This window comes from Pocillopora verrucosa, chromosome 9 (assembly GCF_036669915.1).
Source record: "Pocillopora verrucosa isolate sample1 chromosome 9, ASM3666991v2, whole genome shotgun sequence".
Lineage (NCBI taxonomy): Eukaryota > Metazoa > Cnidaria > Anthozoa > Scleractinia > Pocilloporidae > Pocillopora > Pocillopora verrucosa.
The window spans coordinates 21816154-21837366 of NC_089320.1; the positions used below are offsets into that span (position 1 = coordinate 21816154).

Here is a 21213-nt window from a genome sequence, read left to right on the forward strand (position 1 = left end):
GTTCCACGCGACCTGAATTGACTGTTGAGTGTTTACCGTCATAACATACATTAAAACAAAGTTCAATTAATTAGAAACTCAAGCAGAAGGTGAAAATTCGCGAACAGAGATCGGGTAACAAATGGGAAAACGGCAAACCGAGTAGGACATCACATCTGAAAAAACCGCAAACAGATAGAAGCACCAAAACCGAAAAAGCGAATTTTTCAGCGCTAAAACCAAAAACCGATCCAAAAAATTGCCAAAATCATTTAACCGAAAACCTCCAAAGTCCCCCTCTCTAAATGGTATTGATTAATGGACCTTGAAATTAAACGGTGGAGCCATATTGAGACAGCCTAAGTTTGATGAGGCCATTTATTAAAGAGAGCTTCAATTGAATTTTCAAAACTGAGACATGCACTGGATTTTAGTCAAGTTGATAGCAACCAGCCGGATTCTCTGCGACCTTTGTGTTCAGACAGTTGGAGGAGAGAGAAGGGAGAGAAAAAAATAACAACAACAACAACTATAAGAACTGAAACATTGGTGTTTATAGAAAGATAAAAAATTTGAAAAGTTAAATTTTTTAGGAAAGTGCAGTTGAAAAGTTTAGGTGTCATATTAAAATTTATTAGTCTGGCGTGAGGAAAGTCATTAACACTTAAAAACGCTCAGTACCCCTCTAAATATTCAAGACGTATAAACTCGTGGTAAAAACAGTTTGTAAATAGCCTAACCGCAGCTAAATGAACAGGATGAATGCTCTTTTACTGCACCAAAAGAAACTGTCCGCTTGAGTCTATAAATGTACCCGGCTATAGCCCTTAAATGTCGCTCTTAGTAAGCTCCTGTTAAAGTACCCGCATACCACATAGATTTCATCGACAGAATATCTATGTCACAGTCGGAGAGGTAAATCCAACAGATCGGTGGTAGCAAGGTCCCAAATCCGATATGAGGCAAGTTATTTTAAAGTTGCATGTAAGCTCTATCAGAGTGCTCGGCATGCACGCATTTGTCCTCTTACCGATATTTTTGGTAAGGCGTCCAGCTTGCTTTCATTTCTGGAGTACTTTATTAACCATACCAACAACAAGCAGTATGAAAGAGTAATTACGACACATTCTTTGTCCTAAATTTGTGGGATAAAAGCACTGTTAACCTCAAAATATAAATTTAAAACAGTCAAGTAATGGAGATGTGAATGAAAACCTATAATCACATGAAAGGATGAGCACCAGGACTCGCTTTGAAAATGAAACTAACAGTAATTCGCAAATGGCCTATTGTTCTTCTCATTAGCTTTGAGTGAAAACTCATTAGCATAAACGAACGGATTCTACGAATTCACTCTATTAGAAAGGAATGATATGTAACATGAAGGCTGGATGATGATGTTTAGCTACGGCAGCTATTGAATCGATCAAGAGAATTAGTAGTATGGATGAGAACTAGGATTTTGGGATGAAAGTAAGGAACTCCTCAGAGTTTCCCTTTCTTCCAGTCCTTTCTCCGTTTTTTTCTTTTTCTTTTTTTCTTCTCTTCTTTCCTGCCTTTTGTTTTTAAACTTGTTTTCATCTGCCTTTTTTGGAGCTTTTTTGCATTATAAAACGATATTTGTACTATAAGCGCAACTTACAGTAAATTTGACTGTTAACAAATTATCTTATTTCACATTTTTTATATCGGTGCAGCGCTCTACCAACTGAGATAACAAGTCAACTGGGAGCTGGTCATTATGTTGGTTACAAATAAACCCTTCACGTGGTAAATTCATTACTGTAAATACATGAAAATCATATATGTACACTGCGGTTGAAGAAACGAAATGGAAGCGATCCTCGCAGTTATGAATACTACTTAACTAGTAGTGAAAAATAATGCCTGAAAGAAAAAAAAAAAGATTTATATATGATTTTCATATGTTTTCAGTTTAATTCCTTCGCTCTCTATGATCCATACTGGTCGTAAACGATACAAAGATTCCGTGCTCAAGATATAAGTTGGCTTAGTTTTCTACTACATGCAGTCTTTTTTCTCTGAAGTGGATTTTTGGCCACTAACAAAGAAGAACTAAGGTACTTTGACGGCTTCTGAGCCATTTGTCATGAGCTATTTAAGAATATAAGGCTTGGTTTCATCCACAAAACTTTTCTTCGTGCCGGTTTCAGCCCGTGGCCTAGGCGCTACCACAGAACTTAGGCAGCAAGTCACTCTTCTGATCTTCTGTCTGAATTGATGGTTCAGGAGGGCATATATGAATGGGTTAACAGCTGAATTAAACAACACCATCATGTCAACGATGGTAATATGGACGAAGGTGATGTTCAGAGTCGTGAGAAATCTTAACACGTATTCAATTGACTCTGCTCCCCAACAAATCGCAAATATGACACTGACAGTTATGACCATCAAAGTGACGCGTTTCCGCACCTTCAGCACACTCTGTGAATCAAGTATAAGGAAAGAGAAGATATTGTCAACTCAGATGCTATTACCAATTAAATCCTCACCGATATCAAGGGTTAAAATTATTTTATTTTTCTGTTAACGGCAAGGAAAGTGAATGCTTAGTAAAGTTGACAACATAATTCTTCGAGACTTTGAGGCAGAAATTTATATGAAAACTCTGTAGCATATATTTGTGACCCAGCTGTAGACCTTGCGGTAAACACTCGTCATGCGCAGGTAGAAAATAAAAGTACTCTCACTGGAGCTCTAACAAATAACCACAGAGAGAGAATTGTTTATACCTTTACTCTGGCTACTTCAGCCTTATTAACTAAACTGACTCAGTATAAGCTGAATTGGTTTGACTATTCCAGACATAATTTAAAATTATTAACTCACCCGTTGTTGATAGTTTAGTGGGTTGCCATCATTGGGTTTGTACCATAACGTGTATACTACTTTAGAGTATAACACAATCATTATGCCAACGGAAACTACGATCAGAAACAACCACGTCAAGCAGGAAGCTGTAATCATCCACCTTTTGGGCCAGCTTTGTACACAATGATTTTTCTGGTCATCAAATGTCCTGACGAAAAATTTTGGTGAGTTGAAAATCAGCGAGAACACCCAAGAACTAAGGACGATCACCTGAAATATAAATTCATGGAAGCGTTTCATTTTCTTCGAAAATAATTTGATCCGAGGTGTATTTGCTTTTTCGGTCATCAAGAGAGGCTATGCATACCCCTGAAATAAAAAAATTGAATTCGAATTCTATTACGTTCATAATCATCATGAATTTATATTTCAAGTTTAGGAATAACATATGTCGTTATCGAATATCCAAATTCAGGTAAATGCACTGACCATGCTTATTGCATAAGAAATACTGACCGCGCTTTTTGCGTAAGGAATAATGACCGTACTTATGGCATGAGGAATGACAATTAGTCTTCTTGTACCATGTCAATGAATTTGACAATGAGTATGCTACCTCTGCTATAAATGTAATATGCAAACAAAGATTTTTTTGCCCCTACTGGGTCCAAATGAAGTTCTCGACTGAGTCTGCAGATGTATTTATTTTCAAACATTACCCATTCCAAGTCAACTTTCACTGATATTTCTTGAGGGACTTGGAGGTGATTGTTAACTTAAGATAAAGGTTCCGATGTCGGATCCTGAGATCTAAGCTCGTGAAAATTAAACGTCGAACGGACCAGAAAATGCTGATAAACGATTCCTTTTCAATAACAGCTGGTCAGAGACCTCAGACAGTATTTTCACCTGGTAAGTCGATGGGAATGTTTTGACTCACCTTAAACTTACGGTAGGTCAGTTTTCTCTTTGGATCCAGTGGGTAAAGCGCAGTATAATATCGTTCCACAGCAATAGCTACCAAAGTAACAACTGAGGTGATTCCAGGAAGCCAGGCCAGATTTCCACCTGTCACCAACTTACAAAGGACTGAGCCTGCAGTTCCATCCGGGTGAGTTATATTGAAGCTTACAACAATCTTTGGTGTGATAAATGTTGCAAACAGGATATCGCAAATAGCCAGGTTCACGAGTAAATAATTTATGGGAGTCCTTTGGAGTCAAAGAGCGAACTAATAAAGGTCAATAGGGAAGATAGCAATTGAATATATATATATATATATATATATATTTTTTTTTTTTGTGAAGTAAAATACCTCTAAAGAAATTCCAAAAGCATCAAAAGATTGACTCGTAATCAAACGAATTTCACCCGCCCCTGAAATTTCTAAAAATCAACGTTTTCTAATACACTATAAGGACTGATTCTAAATTTAAGGTAATGGACATTTAATGAATTTCTACTCAAAGATATCAGTCAAGTAAGAAACACAAGAGGCAACCCGTAAATGTAATATATAGATTTAGCCAAGCCTAAAAGCGGAGCTCGCACTTTTTTTCCCCACACGTCTCAAGGGCACAACGCCTTGCTCTGGCCTGGACTAGTACCCGGGTTGTCCGACTTGGAGCCCAGTGCACTGACCACTGGACTACTAAACAAAGCCCACGGCGTGCCCGCGGTACAGTTGACCACGCATGTTAAAAGTAGCACCTTGTACGGTCGTACGGTCGTACATCCAAATTTTTTCGGCTTGATGGGTTACTACTATTTTGTATAATTATGGGGCTACGCTCTGCGAGCTCCGCTATTATGACGTAAATCTTAAGAATTCCTCCTAATCATCATAATTATGCCAAAAAGTGTATTTGTTATGAAATACAGATATGTAAGGAAAGAACGTACGAAGAGTGGAGTTTAACTCGTAATTACCTCATCTGAAGGTGTCTTTTTATGATCAAACAAACCAATGTATTTCCTGCAATGTCCACAGCGACAAGTGTTAACAGTATGGTGGTGATCGCGTAATTAGCTGTATCAGGCACGACCATTGTGCAGAGGATCAATGCTGGTTATACATCACCTGGACGGAGACAAACCTGAATTTGTTAGTACAGTTAATCACATGATTTTCGAGTACAATTTGGAATAAATAAGCACGAGTAAATTTTTTCAAAGACTAACAAAATTGTAGGGCGAGTGCAATTTGTAGTCTGAAAAAATTAACAAGTGCTTATTTATTCCAAATAGCACGAGAAAAATCATTTTGTTATTTCCGTCACACTTCATAACTTAATCAAATGGACCAAAATTTCCCATTGTCTATAACCTTTTATAATAAAGCTCGGATATAACACGTACTGTCATTGGTTGAAAGAGCGTACTCTATTTATTTATTTGAATCTTTATTAAGTCATAAGATAAATAATCACATATCCTATGTTACAACATTAAAAGAAGGTATATATATAAATTACAGAGAAAATCAAGATAAAAATTATAAGACTAGATTATGTTTAAAAATTAAGCGATTAACAAACGTGTTTTTGAACCTATCAGTGTTTATTTTAGGATGGTGACTTGTCTCTTTCCTCAGATTGTACTTGGTTAATTTCTTTTTTGGCATTATAGCTCTTAAAGGGTGTATTGTATTATTAAAAACATTCTTGAAGATACGCGTGTCCTGTTGAACTAACAATTCATAAACATTAATGTGATCGGATGTATACTTGCGCTTATAACATCGATCTAAGAAACATTGGATTGTTGTTAATTCGGAATTTACAGCGCCAAATACGGACAGCCCGTATAATATATTTGGTAGAACCAGATTTAGAAACAGATGGTCTATTTCGGCCTGATTGTACCCTTCTTTCCTTAAAGATCTTAAAATGAACAGGCACTTGTTTGCTTTAATTAGTTTTTCCCGAATATGTGTTATGAACCTACTGTCTTCCTGAAATGTTACCCCTAAAATAGTAAGCTCTTTTGTCTGTGGTATTCCAGACACCATCGGAAACTCTATTGTACAACCTTTCTTGCGGAAAATGATTTCCTTGCACTTAGATGGATTGCTACACATCCCATTACTTCTAGACCACTGGGAAAACTGATTAATCAGTGCGATAGAATTGTCATTATCACCTATCACAGGCGAGATAATGGTTGTATCATCTGCATATTTTACCAGCACGCTCTTATTGTCCAAGTGTATCTCTAAATCACTGAGAAAGACATTGAACAAGTGCGGCCCGCTGACACTTCCTTGGGTGGTACCTTTGTTGACACTTTTCCATTTTCCAATAAACCCATTTCTAATGACTCTCTGCTGCCTGTCTTCCAAAAAGCTTAGATACCAGTTAACTATAAAAGGATTTAGGGGGAGTTGCTTCAATTTGTGTGAGAGGAGATCGTGTTTCACACTATCAAAAGCCTTGCTGAAATCCATAGCGAATAGGCGTACCGCTTTGCACTCTGGGATATCAAGATATTGATTGACAGTATGTTGGATAGTCAGTAGAGCATTGGTACAGCTCCCTCCCTCTATGTATGCAAACTGTGAGATCCCAGAATGTTCATCGAAGGTCTCCCTTGCGTGTGTTCCTAAGACAGCTTTCTCAAAGCACCTTGCGATGACAGGTGTCACATTTATTCCGCGGAAGTCTGATATTCCCTTAGGTATATCAACCTTCGGCAAGGGGTACAGGTCTGACTTTTTCCAAGAGACAGGCCAGGCGTGTGTTCTAAGAGACAGATTCCAAATCCAGGTGATCACTGGAACGAATAGCTCGGCGTGGTCTTTCCATATAGTATACGGGATGCCATCTGGTCCGGTTGCTGTTTTCTTTATACGCATAAGAGAATTCAGGACTTGTCGCTCTGAGATTTCTGGGACTTCCTGATCTTCACTAATCTCCAGAGGTGTTGGCTTTCTGTAGGCGTGGTCAGTACATAGGTCACCAAAGTAGTCATTTAACGCGTTGAGTTCGTAGTGGCCAAGAGATAGAGAAATCACCGGCTTGCGGCGCTGAGATGTTTTATCCACTTTTTTCCACCAATCCCGAGTTCCAATAGAGGCGATAAAGTCCCTTCTGTTTCTGAAAATCACTTCAGAGATCCTTTTATTCATAACTTTAAGACGGTCTAGATTACTGAGTGATATGCGTGATTTGGCTCGTATCATCGATCGAACGAGCGGAGTCATCCAGCCCGGGTCTCTTGAAGACATGCGCACTGTTTTCAGAGGCATGCAGCTATCCAGGTGCCCTAGGATGGTATTTTCGAGCCTACCAACCACTTCATCGACATCAGTTTCCTGTATCATATCATCCCAGTTTTCCTTCGCCAACGCGATATACAGATCACGCTTTCTATGAGCCCTTTGGTCACGCACGTATACTTTACGGCGGATAGGTGGAAGCTTTATACCGGGTGGTAAAATAACTCCCATGTGATCCGTCTTGGAGAGCATGTGAAAGGGATAGCACTTTGAAAAGAGATCCGTGCGGTTCGTGAAACAGTTGTCCAAACAAGAATTCCCTCTGGTGGGGAAATTAACCAGAGCATTCCAACCAGACATTTCTTCGAAGCGTTTGATATCCAGTTTGTTGACATCGCCACCGCACAACACAACTGTTTGTGGATGTTTGTCTAGTATATTATCCACGGTATTTACAAGATGATTCATTAGATCGATCTCTGCATAATTAAATTTTGGAGGATGATAAACTCCACATATTACAAATCGATGTCCCTTGGGAAGTCGCAGAGTTATACAAATTAATTCATAAAGACTAGAGCGGTAAACATCCTCTACTGCAAGATTGTTCCTGATGTATATAGCAATCCCACCCTTATTGCGCATATCTCTGCCATTCCAATTTCTGTCTCTACGAAAGATGGAATAGTTCTCAATATTTACAATCGCATCCGGTTGTGCCGGTTTGAGGTGTGTTTCCGATACGACACAAACATCAATATCTTTAGATCGCAAGTCAGCCTCAAGTCCAACCGCCGCACGCACTCTGTTCTTAGTTTTTGCGAGACTGCAAATATTGATGAACATACACTTGGGAACGGCAAACTCCGAGCAATCGGTAGATGATTTAGTAGGCTCTCGAGGAATAGCTGTAAGATATCTGTTCTTAGCGGGATCTTGGAAGCGATAAGGTCTAGCAAACCGCCGGGTTTTAACAACTTCAATGGGTCGACATCTGTCGGAGTGTTGCGATGCAGAGATATTTTTAGTAATTTTCCCCAATCTTCGTAATCCCGGACCTCTGTATTTCAGAATTCCCAGGGATTTAAGGGTATCGAAAACATGAGGCGCAGGTCGGCCCGCCGAACGTCTCAGCGAAAGTAGCCTGTCACGATTGTGAGAGCAATGGATTCTGACTGACCCAATTGCAGGTTGACAAGCAGAGTCCGAGGAGTTGGAGCTCTGTTTTCGTTTACCGTGGTCATTATCCACTTCTTCAGGTCCAGGATGTGGATGGACATCCATATTAACAGTAATGTCGAGCACAACAAACTTCTCAGGGGCGGCCAGGAAGACCATGCCTCGACTGTCCCATTTCACCATAGCCCTTCTTACCCGGAGATTTCGAGACCGGGATACTCTCAGCTCAAATCTAGCCATCCAACTAATGCATCTTGATGTTAAAGATTGATTTCGATAAGCTCTTTCGACTGTTATCATAGTTATGAAGGTAAAAATATAGAAAACTGCAAGAGCTCTAAAGAGCGTGGCAGCCATATTGGCATGCATATATTATGTATCTATGAGAGTATAGAGTATAGAACTGAGCTAAAGCTGTCATGCTATCTGCCAAATCGTACCATGTCCGGCCTTTTCCGGGACTTCTTTCTAGCTTTTCTTTCGTTAATTGAAAGTGAAATTTCGGAACAAGCAAGCAAAGGTTTGCAAAAATGCCAGGCGCAGTAATTTACGTTACTGTAACGTGAGCAGAGACAAAAATCCTCAAAGATAAAACAAGATAGACAGTCCGAGTTTTTTTAACGGTTTTCACGCTCAGTTAGATTGCGAGTTTACGTACGGTAATAAAAATCAAACACAGCTAACACTTGTATAGTATATAAAGTTTCGATTTCAAATAGTAAAAAACAGGAATTATGAAAAATATAACCTGGCATAACTGTTAAAATTCATACTAATCTTGATGGTGTCAGAGCGACTTAAAACCTATCGCGGCTAGCTAATCATGGCGATCTTCGGTCATCGCAGTGGAGCAAGCCTCAGGAACTAAATCGACTACCCTTCGAGTGAAAAAATAAGAGCTTGCCCTGATTACCTTTCCGATGCGTTGAGTGGAAGACCAGATCAGTCACTGCGACCGAGTTTTACGGCGCTGTCATTCCGAGCGATCTTTTTGTCTTGGTGAATTCGGCTGTTGTTCATTCATAATACACTCGCCTTGAACAGTTTGTTTTCTACTTGTCATGTGAAATAACTTGCATATTTTTGTGAGCTACGATTGGGCCGAATTTCACTGAACATTTCACTTTCAGATCCTGTATTAGAAACTAAAAAACTTCAGGCAAAAGTGTTAAATTCGACATGCCGAGCTATTTCAGTTTGTAAACTATTGCAGAATATGAACTTTGATGGTTTATGAACTTTGATGGTTTGACATTTTTGACAGCTTTAGCCTTGTACAGCCAATCAGATTATTTGAACCATTCTTACAGGAATTCTGATTGGCTTATTGTAGCGTGCTTTATGAGAGTATAGAGCATGCTGACGACACTGTTCTTCGCTTGGGAAATAAGATTTGTTTTGAAAATTGAAAGTAATTCTTGGGGAATTTAACGGATTCTTTATTATAAAACAAATAGAGAAGCCTTGACTGTGCTCTGTTCTGTTGTAAAGCACTTAGGAAGCGGCTAGAGCACTTAAGAAGTAGGGAGAAACACTGGACTACGTCTCGTGTTTCCCCCTACACTTCTTTCGTGCTCTAGCCGCTTCCTGCGTGCTTTACAACAGAACAGAGCACAGTCAAGGCTTCTCTATTTGTTAAATTGATTATAGAGATGACGTCAACAGTGTTCAAATATTAAGTCCTTAGATAATTAGAAATCTAGTTAACCAAATTTTTCATGAAACAATTATTCCGCGAACTGCCGAAGCGTGTTTTTTCGACGCTATGTCTCTACCTGTGTTAAACAACTGATGAAAACAATCTGGAAATCCTCAAAAAAAATTCATATCAGTCAACGTTTTAGACAACATATCACTGTTAGGTGCAGATAAAGGTAATTTATAATAAAGCTCGGATATAACACGTACTGTCATTGGTTGAAAGAGCGTGCTCTATGAGAGTATAGAGCATAGAACTGAGCTAAAGCTGTTACGCCATCTGCCAAATCGTACTATGTCCGACCTTTTCCGGGACTTCTTTCTAGCTTTTCTTTCGTTAATAAAAGTGAAATTTCGGAACAAGCGAGGAAAGGCTTGCAAAAATGCCAGGCGCAGTAATTTACGTTACTGTAACGTGAGCAGAGACAAAAATCCTCAAAGATAAAACAAGATAGATAGTCCGAGTTTTTTTAACGGTTTTCACGCTCAGTTAGATTGCGAATTTACGTACGGTAATAAAAATCAAACACAGCTAACACTTGTATAGTATATAAAGTTTCGATTTCAACTAGAAAAAAACAGGAATTGTGAAAAATATAACATGGCATAACTGTTAAAATTCATACTAATCATGACGGTGTCAAAGACTTAAGGTCTATCGCGGCTAGCTAATCATGGCGATCTTCGGTCATCGCAGTGGAGCAAACCTCAGGAACTAAATCGACTACCCTTCGAGTGAAAAAATAAGAGCTTGCCCTGATTACCTTTCCGATGCGTTGAGTGGAAGGCCAGATCAGTCACTGCGACCGAGTTTTACGGCGCTGTCATTCCGAGCGATCCTTTTCTGCAGATCACAAGTTGTCCAATATAAAGGCGTGCTATCAGAACCTCAACCCATTCTCACAGGTGTTCCTCAGGGAAGTATCCTGGGTCCTATCTTATTCATTATCTTTTTCAACGATGTACATAAACCGCTTCAACACTCGAAGATTATCACTTATGCCGACGATTCAGTCATCTATACCTCTTCTAAAGATATTGATACTATACAGAGAAGCCTTAGCGAGGATATGAATAACCTGTGCGAGTGGTTTAAAGACAACGAACTGATCATTAACCTAAAAAAGGACAAGACGGAGTCTATGTTATTTGGAACAGCTAAAAGAATCAACCTTCAAGACAAGGAACTTAAACTTTCTGCTAATGGGTCACTCATCAATAATACCTCTACCTATAAGTACTTAGGTGTTCACCTTGACTCATCACTAAACCTCGCATCACATTTTGACCGAATCTATAAAAAAGCTGCAACCAGAATCAATCTCTTGCGATCAATTCGTCCTTTGATCGACCAAAAGTGTGCAGAATCGATCTATAACACTATGATCGCACCTATCTTTACCTATTGCGGAACACTTGGTCTTAGCTTTCCGGATTACCGAAAGGAAATGATAAAGAACATCGAACGACGAGGCTTTAAAGTTATCGGCAATAGTTCTTTTAATCCCCCATCCGTGAACAATTTGATCAAGCGTAAAAGCTGTCTGTTTGTTTTCGACTGTCTCCTGAATAATGTTTGCACACCCTTTAAGAACTACTTCGAAAGGCTGGTTCATTCTAAGGCCACCAGGAATAACGGTATATCAGTGAAATTACCCAAAGTTCGTTTAGAATTTGGTAAAAAGAGCTTCTATTACCAAGGAGCAAAGACTTTCAACAACCTGCCTGCTGAACTAAGGTCGTTAGATTCGAGACTGAAATTTAAGAACAAATTGCGAGATTATTTTAGTTAAATTCTATCTAAACGTGGTTATAGGTATCCTTTTCAGAGCATTTTTATTTAATTTTTAATTTTTTTTTTCATTTTATTGTATGCTTTTCTAGACCTTAAGATCAATGATTATATCTTGTTAAATTTTATTTTATTTATTTATTTATTATTTTTGACAGGACCCCAAGGACAACAGTGTTACACACTGATGGGTTTTTCAATCCTGTATAAAAATTCGTTATTATTATTATTATTATTATTATTATTATTATTATCTTTTTGTCTTGGTGAATTCGGCTGTTGTTCATTCATAATACACTCGCCTTGAACAGTTTGTTTTCTACTTGTCATGTGAAATAACTTGCGTATTTTTGTGAGCCACGATTGGGCCGAATTCCACTGAACATTTCACTTTCAGATCCTGTATTAGAAACTAAAAAACTTCAGGCAAAAGTGTTAAATTCGACATGCCGAGCTATTTTAGTTTGTAAACTATTGCAGAATATGAACTTTGATGGTTTATGAACTTTGATGGTTTGACATTTTTGACAGCTTTAGTCTTGTACAGCCAATCAGATTATTTGAACCATTCTAACAGGAATTCTGATTGGCTTATTGTAGCGTGCTTTATGAGAGTATAGAGCATGCTGACGACACTGTTGTTCGCTTTGGAAATAAAGTTAGTTTTGAAAATTGAAAGTAATGCATGGAGAATTTGACAGATTCTTTATTATAAAACAAATAGAGAAGCCTTGACTGTGCTCTGTTCTGTTATAAAGCACTTAGGAAGCGGTTAGAGCACTCAAGAAGTGGGAAGAAACACTCGACTACGTCTCGTGTTTCCCCCTACACTTCTTTCGTGCTCTAGCCGCTTCCTGCGTGCTTTATAACAGAACAGAGCACAGTCAAAGCTTCTCTATTTGTTAATTATAATAAAGCTCGGATATAACACGTACTTTCATTGGTTGAAAGAGCGTGCTCTATGAGTGTATAGAGCATAGAACTGAGCTAAAGCTGTCACGCCATCTGCCAAATCGTACTATGTCCGACCTTTTCCGGGACTTCTTTCTAGCTTTTCTTTCGTTAATTGAAAGTGAAATTTCGGAACAAGCAAGCAAAGGTTTGCAAAAATTCCAGGCGCAGTAATTTACGTTACTGTAACGTGAGCAGAGACAAAAATCCTCAAAGATAAAACAAGATAGACAGTCCGAGTTTTTTTAACGGTTTTCACGCTCAGTTAGATTGCGAGTTTACGTACGGTAATAAAAATCAAACAAAGCTAACAATTGTATAGTATATAAAGTTTCGATTTCAAATAGTAAAAAACAGGAATTATGAAAAATATAACATGGCATAACTGTTAAAATTCATACTAATCATGACGGTGTCAAAGACTTAAGGTCTATCGCGGCTAGCTAATCATGGCGATCTTCGGTCATCGCAGCGGAGCAAGCCTCAGGAACTAAATCGACTACCCTTCGAGTGAAAAAATAAGAGCTTGCCCTGATTACCTTTCCGATGCGTTGAGTGGAAGGCCAGATCAGTCACTGCGACCGAGTTTTACGGCGCTGTCATTCCGAGCGATCTTTTTGTCTTGGTGAATTCGGCTGTTGTTCATTCATAATACACTCGCCTTGAACAGTTTGTTTTCTACATGTCATGTGAAATAACTTGCATATTTTTGTGAGCTACGATTGGGCCGAATTTCACTGAACATTTCACTTTCAGATCCTGTATTAGAAACTAAAAAACTTCAGGCAAAAGTGTTAAATTCGACATGCCGAGCTATTTCAGTTTGTAAACTATTGCAGAATATGAACTTTGATGGTTTATGAACTTTGATGGTTTGACATTTTTGACAGCTTTAGTCTTGTACAGCCAATCAGATTATTTGAACCATTCTTACAGGAATTCTGATTGGCTTATTGTAGCGTGCTTTATGAGAGTATAGAGCATGCTGACGACACTGTTCTTCGCTTGGGAAATAAGATTTGTTTTGAAAATTGAAAGTAATTCTTGGGGAATTTAACGGATTCTTTATTATAAAACAAATAGAGAAGCCTTGACTGTGCTCTGTTCTGTTGTAAAGCACTTAGGAAGCGGCTAGAGCACTCAAGAAGTAGGGAGAAAGACTGGACTACGTCTCGTGTTTCCCCCTACACTTCTTTCGTGCTCTAGCCGCTTCCTAAGTGCTTTACAACAGAACAGAGCACAGTCAAGGCTTCTCTATTTGTTAAATAAAAGGGGGATTCTGGCTCATTTTAAAAACAACCTTGATTTTTAAGGCAGCTCATGAATTTAACCTTGATTTCAAGTCAACATTGAAAAACGGTTATTGTACATTTTGGTGACAACCTTGATTTCAAGAAAACTTGAGTTTTTCACAGGTGAATAATGTTCACAATGTCTCACTCTTGAGTTCTGAATAGGATGTAAAAATTATTCTCTTGAACGATCCTCTTGAATGATTCTCTTAAACGATTCTCTTGTCACACCATCGGGGTGTTGATTGTCTTTTGTGAAGATTTTCAGATATCTATGTTGTATCTTCCCGCACAGAAGTCATGGTGTGCCTTGATTTTTTCTTCTGTCAAAAGAGTGTCTTTGTAAATGAGAAGTTATCCTTAATAGGTCACACTTTCAAGCTCACGGTTGATGATGTTGAGCTGAGCATCTGACAGGATGAAAGGATTTCCGTTTCAGACACTACGCTGACCTTTTATTTCAAACTACCTTACATCGGCCCTTTTTTTGTAGATATTAAGTTGGTTTTTTCGTCTTTTAAAATAGTTTATAAGTTGGTGTGAAAGACCCTATCCCTCGTGGGCCCCGTACGTGTGTGGTTTACAAGTTTTTATGTCGGTGAAACCCCTCAGCATTTACTCACGCGTGTGCATGAGCACTTGGTCAGTAATGGGACCTCTCACATTTTCAGACACTTACAAAATTCTCAACTATGTCGCACTCTTTGTTCTGACGAGTGTTTTGGCATCTTAGATCACGCTTCCACAACTTTCTAACTTAAAATCAAAGAAGCTATCCACATTCAATGGTAGCAACCTACACTTAATCATCAACTTTTTCGTGTTAATTTAACACTTTCCTTGTAATTGCATACATTGTTTTGTTTCCATGGTTTGTTTTGCTCAATGAGCATTTTGTTATACACTATAAATTCAACTTTGTACTTTGTATAAATCAGAATTGAAGATGACAGAAGAACTGTCGAAACATTTTTTTTAAAAAATGTCGTATATTTTCTTAAATTCGTGATATATCTGCTGCTATCCAGATCTTATTTGGGATTCCATTGACAATCACCTTCACTTCAGTTACGTCAGGATTCAAAGTCTTCTCAGTGCCTCTAGCACCAGCGACATATGGCTCGTAAAAAAAAGAAGTCCCTTCATTGACATCCTTGGGACATTGATGCTCTCATTGATGATCGCACATGATTTGTTACCTACTTAGGTTTTCTTGAGATGAGTGACGTGTTCTTGCATGAATCTCTTTCCCTTTTTGTAGTTAAACAAGGCCTCATCAGCGAGTTCTTGACTGTGAATGAGTTCAACTCAAGCTGGATGTCAGACAATTCACAAGCGAGCTGTGTCTCGTCAGATCCTATCACAACATTGCATGCAGGTGCAAGCCTGAGCTCGAAAAGAAGCTCATCAGAAAGACCTCTTGAGAAGAAGACCATGATCGTTCAGAATCTCATGATCCAATGGAATCCTATATTTGTTCTGATAAACATCATTGAGCTTATTCTCCCTGTCAACTCCTGGTTTCTTTTTATCTTCAGCATTGCATCGGATCTTCGAAAGATCAACAGATTGAATACCTTCTCTGAACACGCTCGCCCTCTCATTCTTAGTCAAGAAGAGGTCCTCATAGAGCTTGAATAGATCATGACCATCAGTGCCCTGCGAGATTTCTCCTGCGAATTTCACAGTCAACCTGTCAACAAGAGCTCTTGCGACATTGTTAACTATATAACTGTTTGCGTGACCACTAACTGCCATGTCAAAGATGGGTGAAAGAGATCCTGGCACGAGGACAACTACGTCATCAAGTTTTGGAACTGGGACTCTAAGGACTTCACCTGGGGACGCCCTATTAGGGTTAAATGTTACTCTGTGAATTGCGCCGTCAGCCTTGAGGGCGTTTGACGTCTTCTTTTTCAAAATTTGGGTTGGTTTTTCCACTGACATCCATTTTAAAATTATAGATATTTCATTTTAAAATTGATGATTTTGGAGATACTGATCCTCTTTTGAAACACAACGACGGTGATGATGATGATGAAGATGAAGGAAATACAACAACACCTTTTAAACCAGATTGTCATTCAACTACGGAGCCATCAGGTGAAGAAATTCCAAAGACAACAATGAACAGGGGACAAGAGAAAGTATCGGAAGCTGCCGAAACATCTCTCATTGAGGGTGATACTACTTATTCGCGTGTCATCACTTCAAATGAGAAGGCATGGAACTCTCTTACCAGAATTTATACTGAGGCAAAGGCTTCGGAACTCGAGGTTTGTTATAGTAAAACAGGAAGGTTGCTGGTAAAGATGTTTGGCCAGGGCAAGAAGACATATCTCTTGTATACTGAAGATAAGGGTACGAATAAGGAAAGGTTGAATCCATCAATTCCAAAACAAATCAAAACCTCATTTGGCCCAGAGTCGAGAGGTTTTGATTGCTGAGAAGGAGAAAAAGATGGAAGAGAAACAGAAGTCTATTCAGGAGGATCGTGGAATTGCCGATGATGAGAATGAATACCAAGATATAGGAGAAAGAGCAAGAGAAAGGATAAAAGAAAATCAAGAGCAGATTGATGCTTTTGAGAATGGACAGAAGAACTTGAAACAGGCACCTCACTAAGAGAGACAATGAGAAACATATTCAAGAAATACGGTTTCATAGTCTCAGCTGTTGTTCTGGCAGTCGGAGAAACAATTGGAGTGATTGTGAGCGCATTGACGAGAGGTCTGAAGTCTGTCGCTAAAGGAGTTGGGAATGGTGTTAAGACTCTTGGCAGTAAGATCGCGGGAATTCTCCCAGGTCTCATAAGCTCAGTAGTCGGCTTCATTTCCAAGACTGCTGGATCAGTGATCAGCTTTCTAGGTCAAAAGGAATGGCTTCTGATAATGTTAGTCGCCATATTCGTGGTTGAGCGATCAAGAACGTTGATATCAGTCCAGTCGAAATCAAACCGACCTTTTACCATATCATGATTTGTTTCATATTTTTTTGATGATTTTGTCTTCACCTGAACTTCAGTTAAAGTCTTGTTAATTGTATTTGAAAGGTGCCTTTTCGCGATTTGGCCAAAGGCTTTAGAGGTGCCCTCTCGGGCCTGGAGCTCGGCCTGTTGATCTTTGATGAACTCCCATGCATGTGCCTTACTCTGACTGATTTGATCTCCAAATTCACTGATTTGTTGACTCCGAGCTTCACATCAGAACTTACCTTCTTCAGGGTGTTATTATACCCAGTAGTATTCCGAGTGTTCAGGAGAAGATTTGAGGGCATATGCCAAGTACCTGGTGAGAGTGCAAGATCAATCCTACCTTTAGCCTCATCAATCGCGAGCTGAAATCTCCGAACGCTCTTCGAAATGTCTGGCTATCTGATTGCATCCTCAACCCATACGAGAAACTCACGTTGTGCTTCCTTAGCACTTCCTGATGAACCCAAGATTGATGATCTGACATTGACTTGTGCACGGAGAATGCAATAAACGAAATCCTTGATCGACTGATTCAGTCTTGCCATCCAAGCTTGCGTCAGATCTTCTGACACATTTCAACTCATGGTTTAATTTGAAGCGAACTGAAAGAAATCTTTGTATTCAATGCGCAAGGCACTCAAACTGTAAAGACAATTTCAGAAGGTAATTATTCATTCAAAAGCCTTGGCCAAGCTCTTCAACATACAATGAAGAGTGAAGGAGTTAAGTTTGACATGAATACTTTGAAATGATTATTGGAAATCCACAATCCTCAAAATAAACATATCCTTCTTGACGATGATCTGGCTGATCTTTTCGGAATTAAATGACGTTTGCAAACCTATAACTTATCCAAATGGTTTAAATTATTCACCAACTACCTTGTCCGCTGTCATCTTTTGGGTAATAATGAAAACGTATACAATGGAGAGCCCTCGGGCGTTCTTGGATGTTTCGACATTGTCGGGCAACCCTTTGATAGGGTGACGTATTATTCGGAAATACCAACCCAAAGAAAAATATCACATCACATCTATGCGAATTTTCGCTGACTAATTAGCTGTTTTTTTTTCAGACGAGATGTAAACAGGCGTCAGGAAGTAAGCCGCCATCATCACGGTTTAAACGAACGGGGACGGAGTTAACATGCCAGGCTTCCAAACAATAGCGCTGGTGGTAACGCCAATTAGTGGTGATAATTTAAGACTTATCCCACCTAGTTGTATGGTTGGTTAGGCATGTGTGCTCCAATAAAGCTGAATTTTCTTTTTTGCAAAAGAAAACCGTTTTTTGATGCTCTTTCAAACGTGTACCAAACTGACATTTAATTTAAAACATATCTGACGCTTCAAAAATGGTTTGAAGAAAGTAAATTTGAAATATTTCTGACGCATCAAAAACGGTTTTAAGAAAGTGAATTTGAAACATTTCTGACGCGTCAGAAACAGGTTGAAAAATAAATTTGAACAGTTTTAACGTGTCAGAAACAGTTGGAAAAAATTAGTTTGAAAGAAAGAGGTTGAAGAAAATAAATTTGAAACATCAATGTTTCCGAAGCGTCAGAGACAGGTTTTTTAAAAATAGATTTGAAACATCAATGTTTCTCACGCGTCAGAAACAAGACCTCAAATGAAATTTTCCTTCTTCAGTTCTTTGTTTTTTAATCGGATTCTGAACGTGATATTCTATTCCTAGAAAAGTCACTCCAGATATTTTACACTTAAAATTTTTTATCTCATCTCTCCTCCTCTAGCTTTCTAACTGCTTGTATGTTTGATGAAATGGGTTTGGATATTCATAGTGTTGAATCCCGCCAAACTCAGAAACTAATTTTAGTGTATCACAAAAACCATCTTATTCAAGCAAAAATCCTGTTTGATGATTCATTAGTCATAAGGGTCTGACATTAGAAAATTTCTCATTAAAAATATTCACAAAGATTTTACGACATACCTCCTCGCGGCTTGGCCGAAGGCTTCTTTCCTCAATAATAATATGCATGAAAAAATTACTCCGTTCTGATTGGTTGAGATAAATGCAGTTTTCTGGTAATTCAATGCAGAAGAGGGTTAATTCAACAACAATTAACAACAGTTAATTTAACAAACCAGACATTCTGATCGGTCAAAATTCAAAGAAACACACAGATAGCCAATCAAATGCAACCTTTGGATACGCTGAAAATTTGCGAGCGAAAGGTGGGCGTGTTAAGTAGGTTTTCTTTCGCCACCGCAACAACAATATAGCAGCTGAAAAACAGCTCTAACAACGAAAACGCTGTAAAAAGCACTAATTTTTAGTTGTCGGTTTGGAAAAAGTGGTGTTTAAAGAAGAGTGCTTGAGCGATTCTACGCCGAAATTAAAAACAAACATGGTTAAAATAAAAAATGTCAGACGTTTTCCAAATGTCAGACGTTTTCCAAATGTCAGACGTTTTCCAAATGTCAGAAGAACAGATGAAAGCATGAAAATGTTTGAAATAAGAAACATGGCAACAGAAGCAGGCATCAGTGGTCATACAATTGCGAAAACCAAAAACGACCTCATTCAATTCATCCTCAATAGCAAAGAGAGTAAAAAAAGTGCCGAATCATTATACACCTTTTTTTGGCGAGAGATAGAAAAATGAATTATTAAACAGTTTGAAGAAAATAAATTTGAAAAATAACTGACGCATCAGAATTAGTTTGAAAAAATTAAATTTGAAAGAAACAGGTTGAAGAAAATGAATTTAAAACATTTCTGTGGCGTCAGAAACAGTTTGAAACGCGTGAGAAACAGCCGATGCGGTGGTGTCATTGGAAAACAGGAAGTTGATGATGTAATACATTAGGAACTATTCCGTGGAAAGTGGAGTCATCAGATTCCTATTGTTCTTAGGTAATGGATTATCGGTAATGTCTGTCAGTAAAGTTTGTCAGTAAACTTTGTTAGTAAAGAAATATTTACTATTTAAAATTTGCATGCTTACCATAGCGTGACACTCAAAAAAACAGGAAATCAATGATGCAACAGGAACTTTTCCCGAAGAAATCAGTCATAGCATTTTATTTCGTACGACAATAGTGGTTTCTCACCCGTCGGAATTGAAATAGCGGTTTCTCACGCGTCGGAATTGATGGTGTACGACACTGTTTAAGAAGATTGTGGCTCTTGTATGTAGACTGCCACAGCTGTGGCGTGACGTCGCAACTTCAAATTTTATTATCTCTACAGGCGTAAGATGTTCTACCATGTTCATGAATGTGTCGCTTATCATCAAAGCATTTGAGTGACACTTTATTTAGTTTATAGCATCCGAGTTGATGATTTGTACTTCGGATGGTTTTCATTTTATAATATATTTGTTGCTTATTGAATAGTTCGTTTTTGTATTCTCCATGTTTGATGTTCTTTCTTGTTATATTTTTTGGATGACTTGCTAGTTTGCTGCCTTTTTCATTCTCTTCAACATAAGAATACACTTTTTTCTCAAACCGATGAATTCTACAACTGGTATGCCAGAAGCTTCATCTTTGAATTTTCCGATTTCTTTCTTATTTGTTTTTTCGAAATATTATGAATTTTCTGGATATTCACTGTTGTCAAATTCGTTTCAATATTTGTAGCATGTCTACATACTGTGTATCACCTTGAATTGTAAACTGTTTCTACATTTTATGAAATTTAAAAAACGATCTCTGGCTAAAACTTTTAAAAATACGAGCTTTCAGCTGTTTGTGCTACAGCCTTCAACGGCGCAGTTTACAACATTAAAACAAAGTTCAATTAATTAGAAACTCACGCAGAAGGTTAAAATTCGCGAACAGAGATCAGGTAACAAATGGGAAAATGGCAAACCGAATAGGACATCACATTTGGAAAAACCGCAAACAGATAGAGACACCAAAACCGAAAAAGCCAATTTTTCAGCGCAAAAACCAAAAACTGATCCAAAAAATAGCTAAAATTATTTAACCAAAAACCTCCAAAGTTCCCCTCTTTAAATGGTATTGATTAATGGCCTTTGAAATTAGACGATGGAGCCATATTGAAGCAGCCTAAGTTTGATGAGGAAGTTTTGATTAAAGAGAGCTTCCATTGAATTTTCAAAACTGAGACGTGCACTGGATTTTAGTCAAGTCGGATTCTCTGCGACCTTTGTGTTCAGACAGTTGCAGGAGAGAGAAAGGGAGAGAAAAAAATAACAACAACAACTATAAGAACTGAAACAAAAGAAAGATAAAAAATTTGAAAAGTTAAATTTTTAGGAAAGTGCACGTTGAAAAGTTTAGGTGTAATATTGAAATTTATTAGT

At 38.3% G+C, this 21213-nt stretch overlaps 3 protein-coding genes across 6 annotated transcripts; 1 reads left to right on the top strand and 2 right to left on the bottom strand.

Annotated features, from left to right (window-relative positions):
- Positions 1 to 587: 587 nt before the first annotated feature.
- LOC131779916 (pyroglutamylated RF-amide peptide receptor-like) lies at positions 588 to 18895 on the bottom strand. Of its 4 annotated transcripts, none has more exons than XM_059096519.2 (5): positions 18870 to 18895; positions 4744 to 4894; positions 3755 to 4025; positions 2833 to 3084; positions 588 to 2427 (listed from the first exon to the last, which is right to left on the bottom strand). In XM_059096519.2, exons 2-5 carry the CDS (start codon positions 4860 to 4862, stop codon positions 2095 to 2097), a joined length of 975 nt encoding a protein of 324 aa, XP_058952502.1. In that variant the 5' UTR covers positions 4863 to 4894; positions 18870 to 18895; the 3' UTR covers positions 588 to 2094. The 4 variants fall into 4 exon arrangements, with proteins under 4 accessions (XP_058952502.1, XP_066028795.1, XP_066028794.1 ...); XM_066172698.1 differs by lacking the exon at positions 18870 to 18895 and adding an exon at positions 13190 to 13376; XM_066172697.1 differs by lacking the exon at positions 18870 to 18895 and adding an exon at positions 10672 to 10743.
- Positions 5216 to 8541, bottom strand: LOC136283608 (uncharacterized). Its single transcript, XM_066172716.1, has one exon. The coding sequence runs from the start codon at positions 8507 to 8509 to the stop codon at positions 5309 to 5311; it is 3201 nt and encodes a 1066-aa protein (XP_066028813.1). The 5' UTR covers positions 8510 to 8541; the 3' UTR covers positions 5216 to 5308.
- Positions 10978 to 11700, top strand: LOC136283534 (uncharacterized). The gene has a single exon (XM_066172522.1). The coding sequence runs from the start codon at positions 10978 to 10980 to the stop codon at positions 11698 to 11700; it is 723 nt and encodes a 240-aa protein (XP_066028619.1).
- Positions 18896 to 21213: the final 2318 nt, after the last annotated feature.

What these genes read in the sequence shown, in the direction of transcription:
- LOC131779916 (XM_059096519.2), bottom strand. Translation starts at nt 4,862, where the DNA reads ATGGTCGTGCCTGATACAGCTAATTACGCGATCACCACCATACTGTTA. An exon ending in AAAAGACACCTTCAGATGAG is followed by an intron (nt 4,026 to 4,743) that starts GTAATTACGAGT and finishes TTGACTCCAAAG; the next exon opens with GACTCCCATAAATTATTTAC. An exon ending in TGACCTACCGTAAGTTTAAG is followed by an intron (nt 3,085 to 3,754) that starts GTGAGTCAAAAC and finishes TTTATATTTCAG; the next exon opens with GTGATCGTCCTTAGTTCTTG.
- LOC136283608 (XM_066172716.1), bottom strand. Translation starts at nt 8,509, where the DNA reads ATGATAACAGTCGAAAGAGCTTATCGAAATCAATCTTTAACATCAAGA.
- LOC136283534 (XM_066172522.1), top strand. Translation starts at nt 10,978, where the DNA reads ATGAATAACCTGTGCGAGTGGTTTAAAGACAACGAACTGATCATTAAC.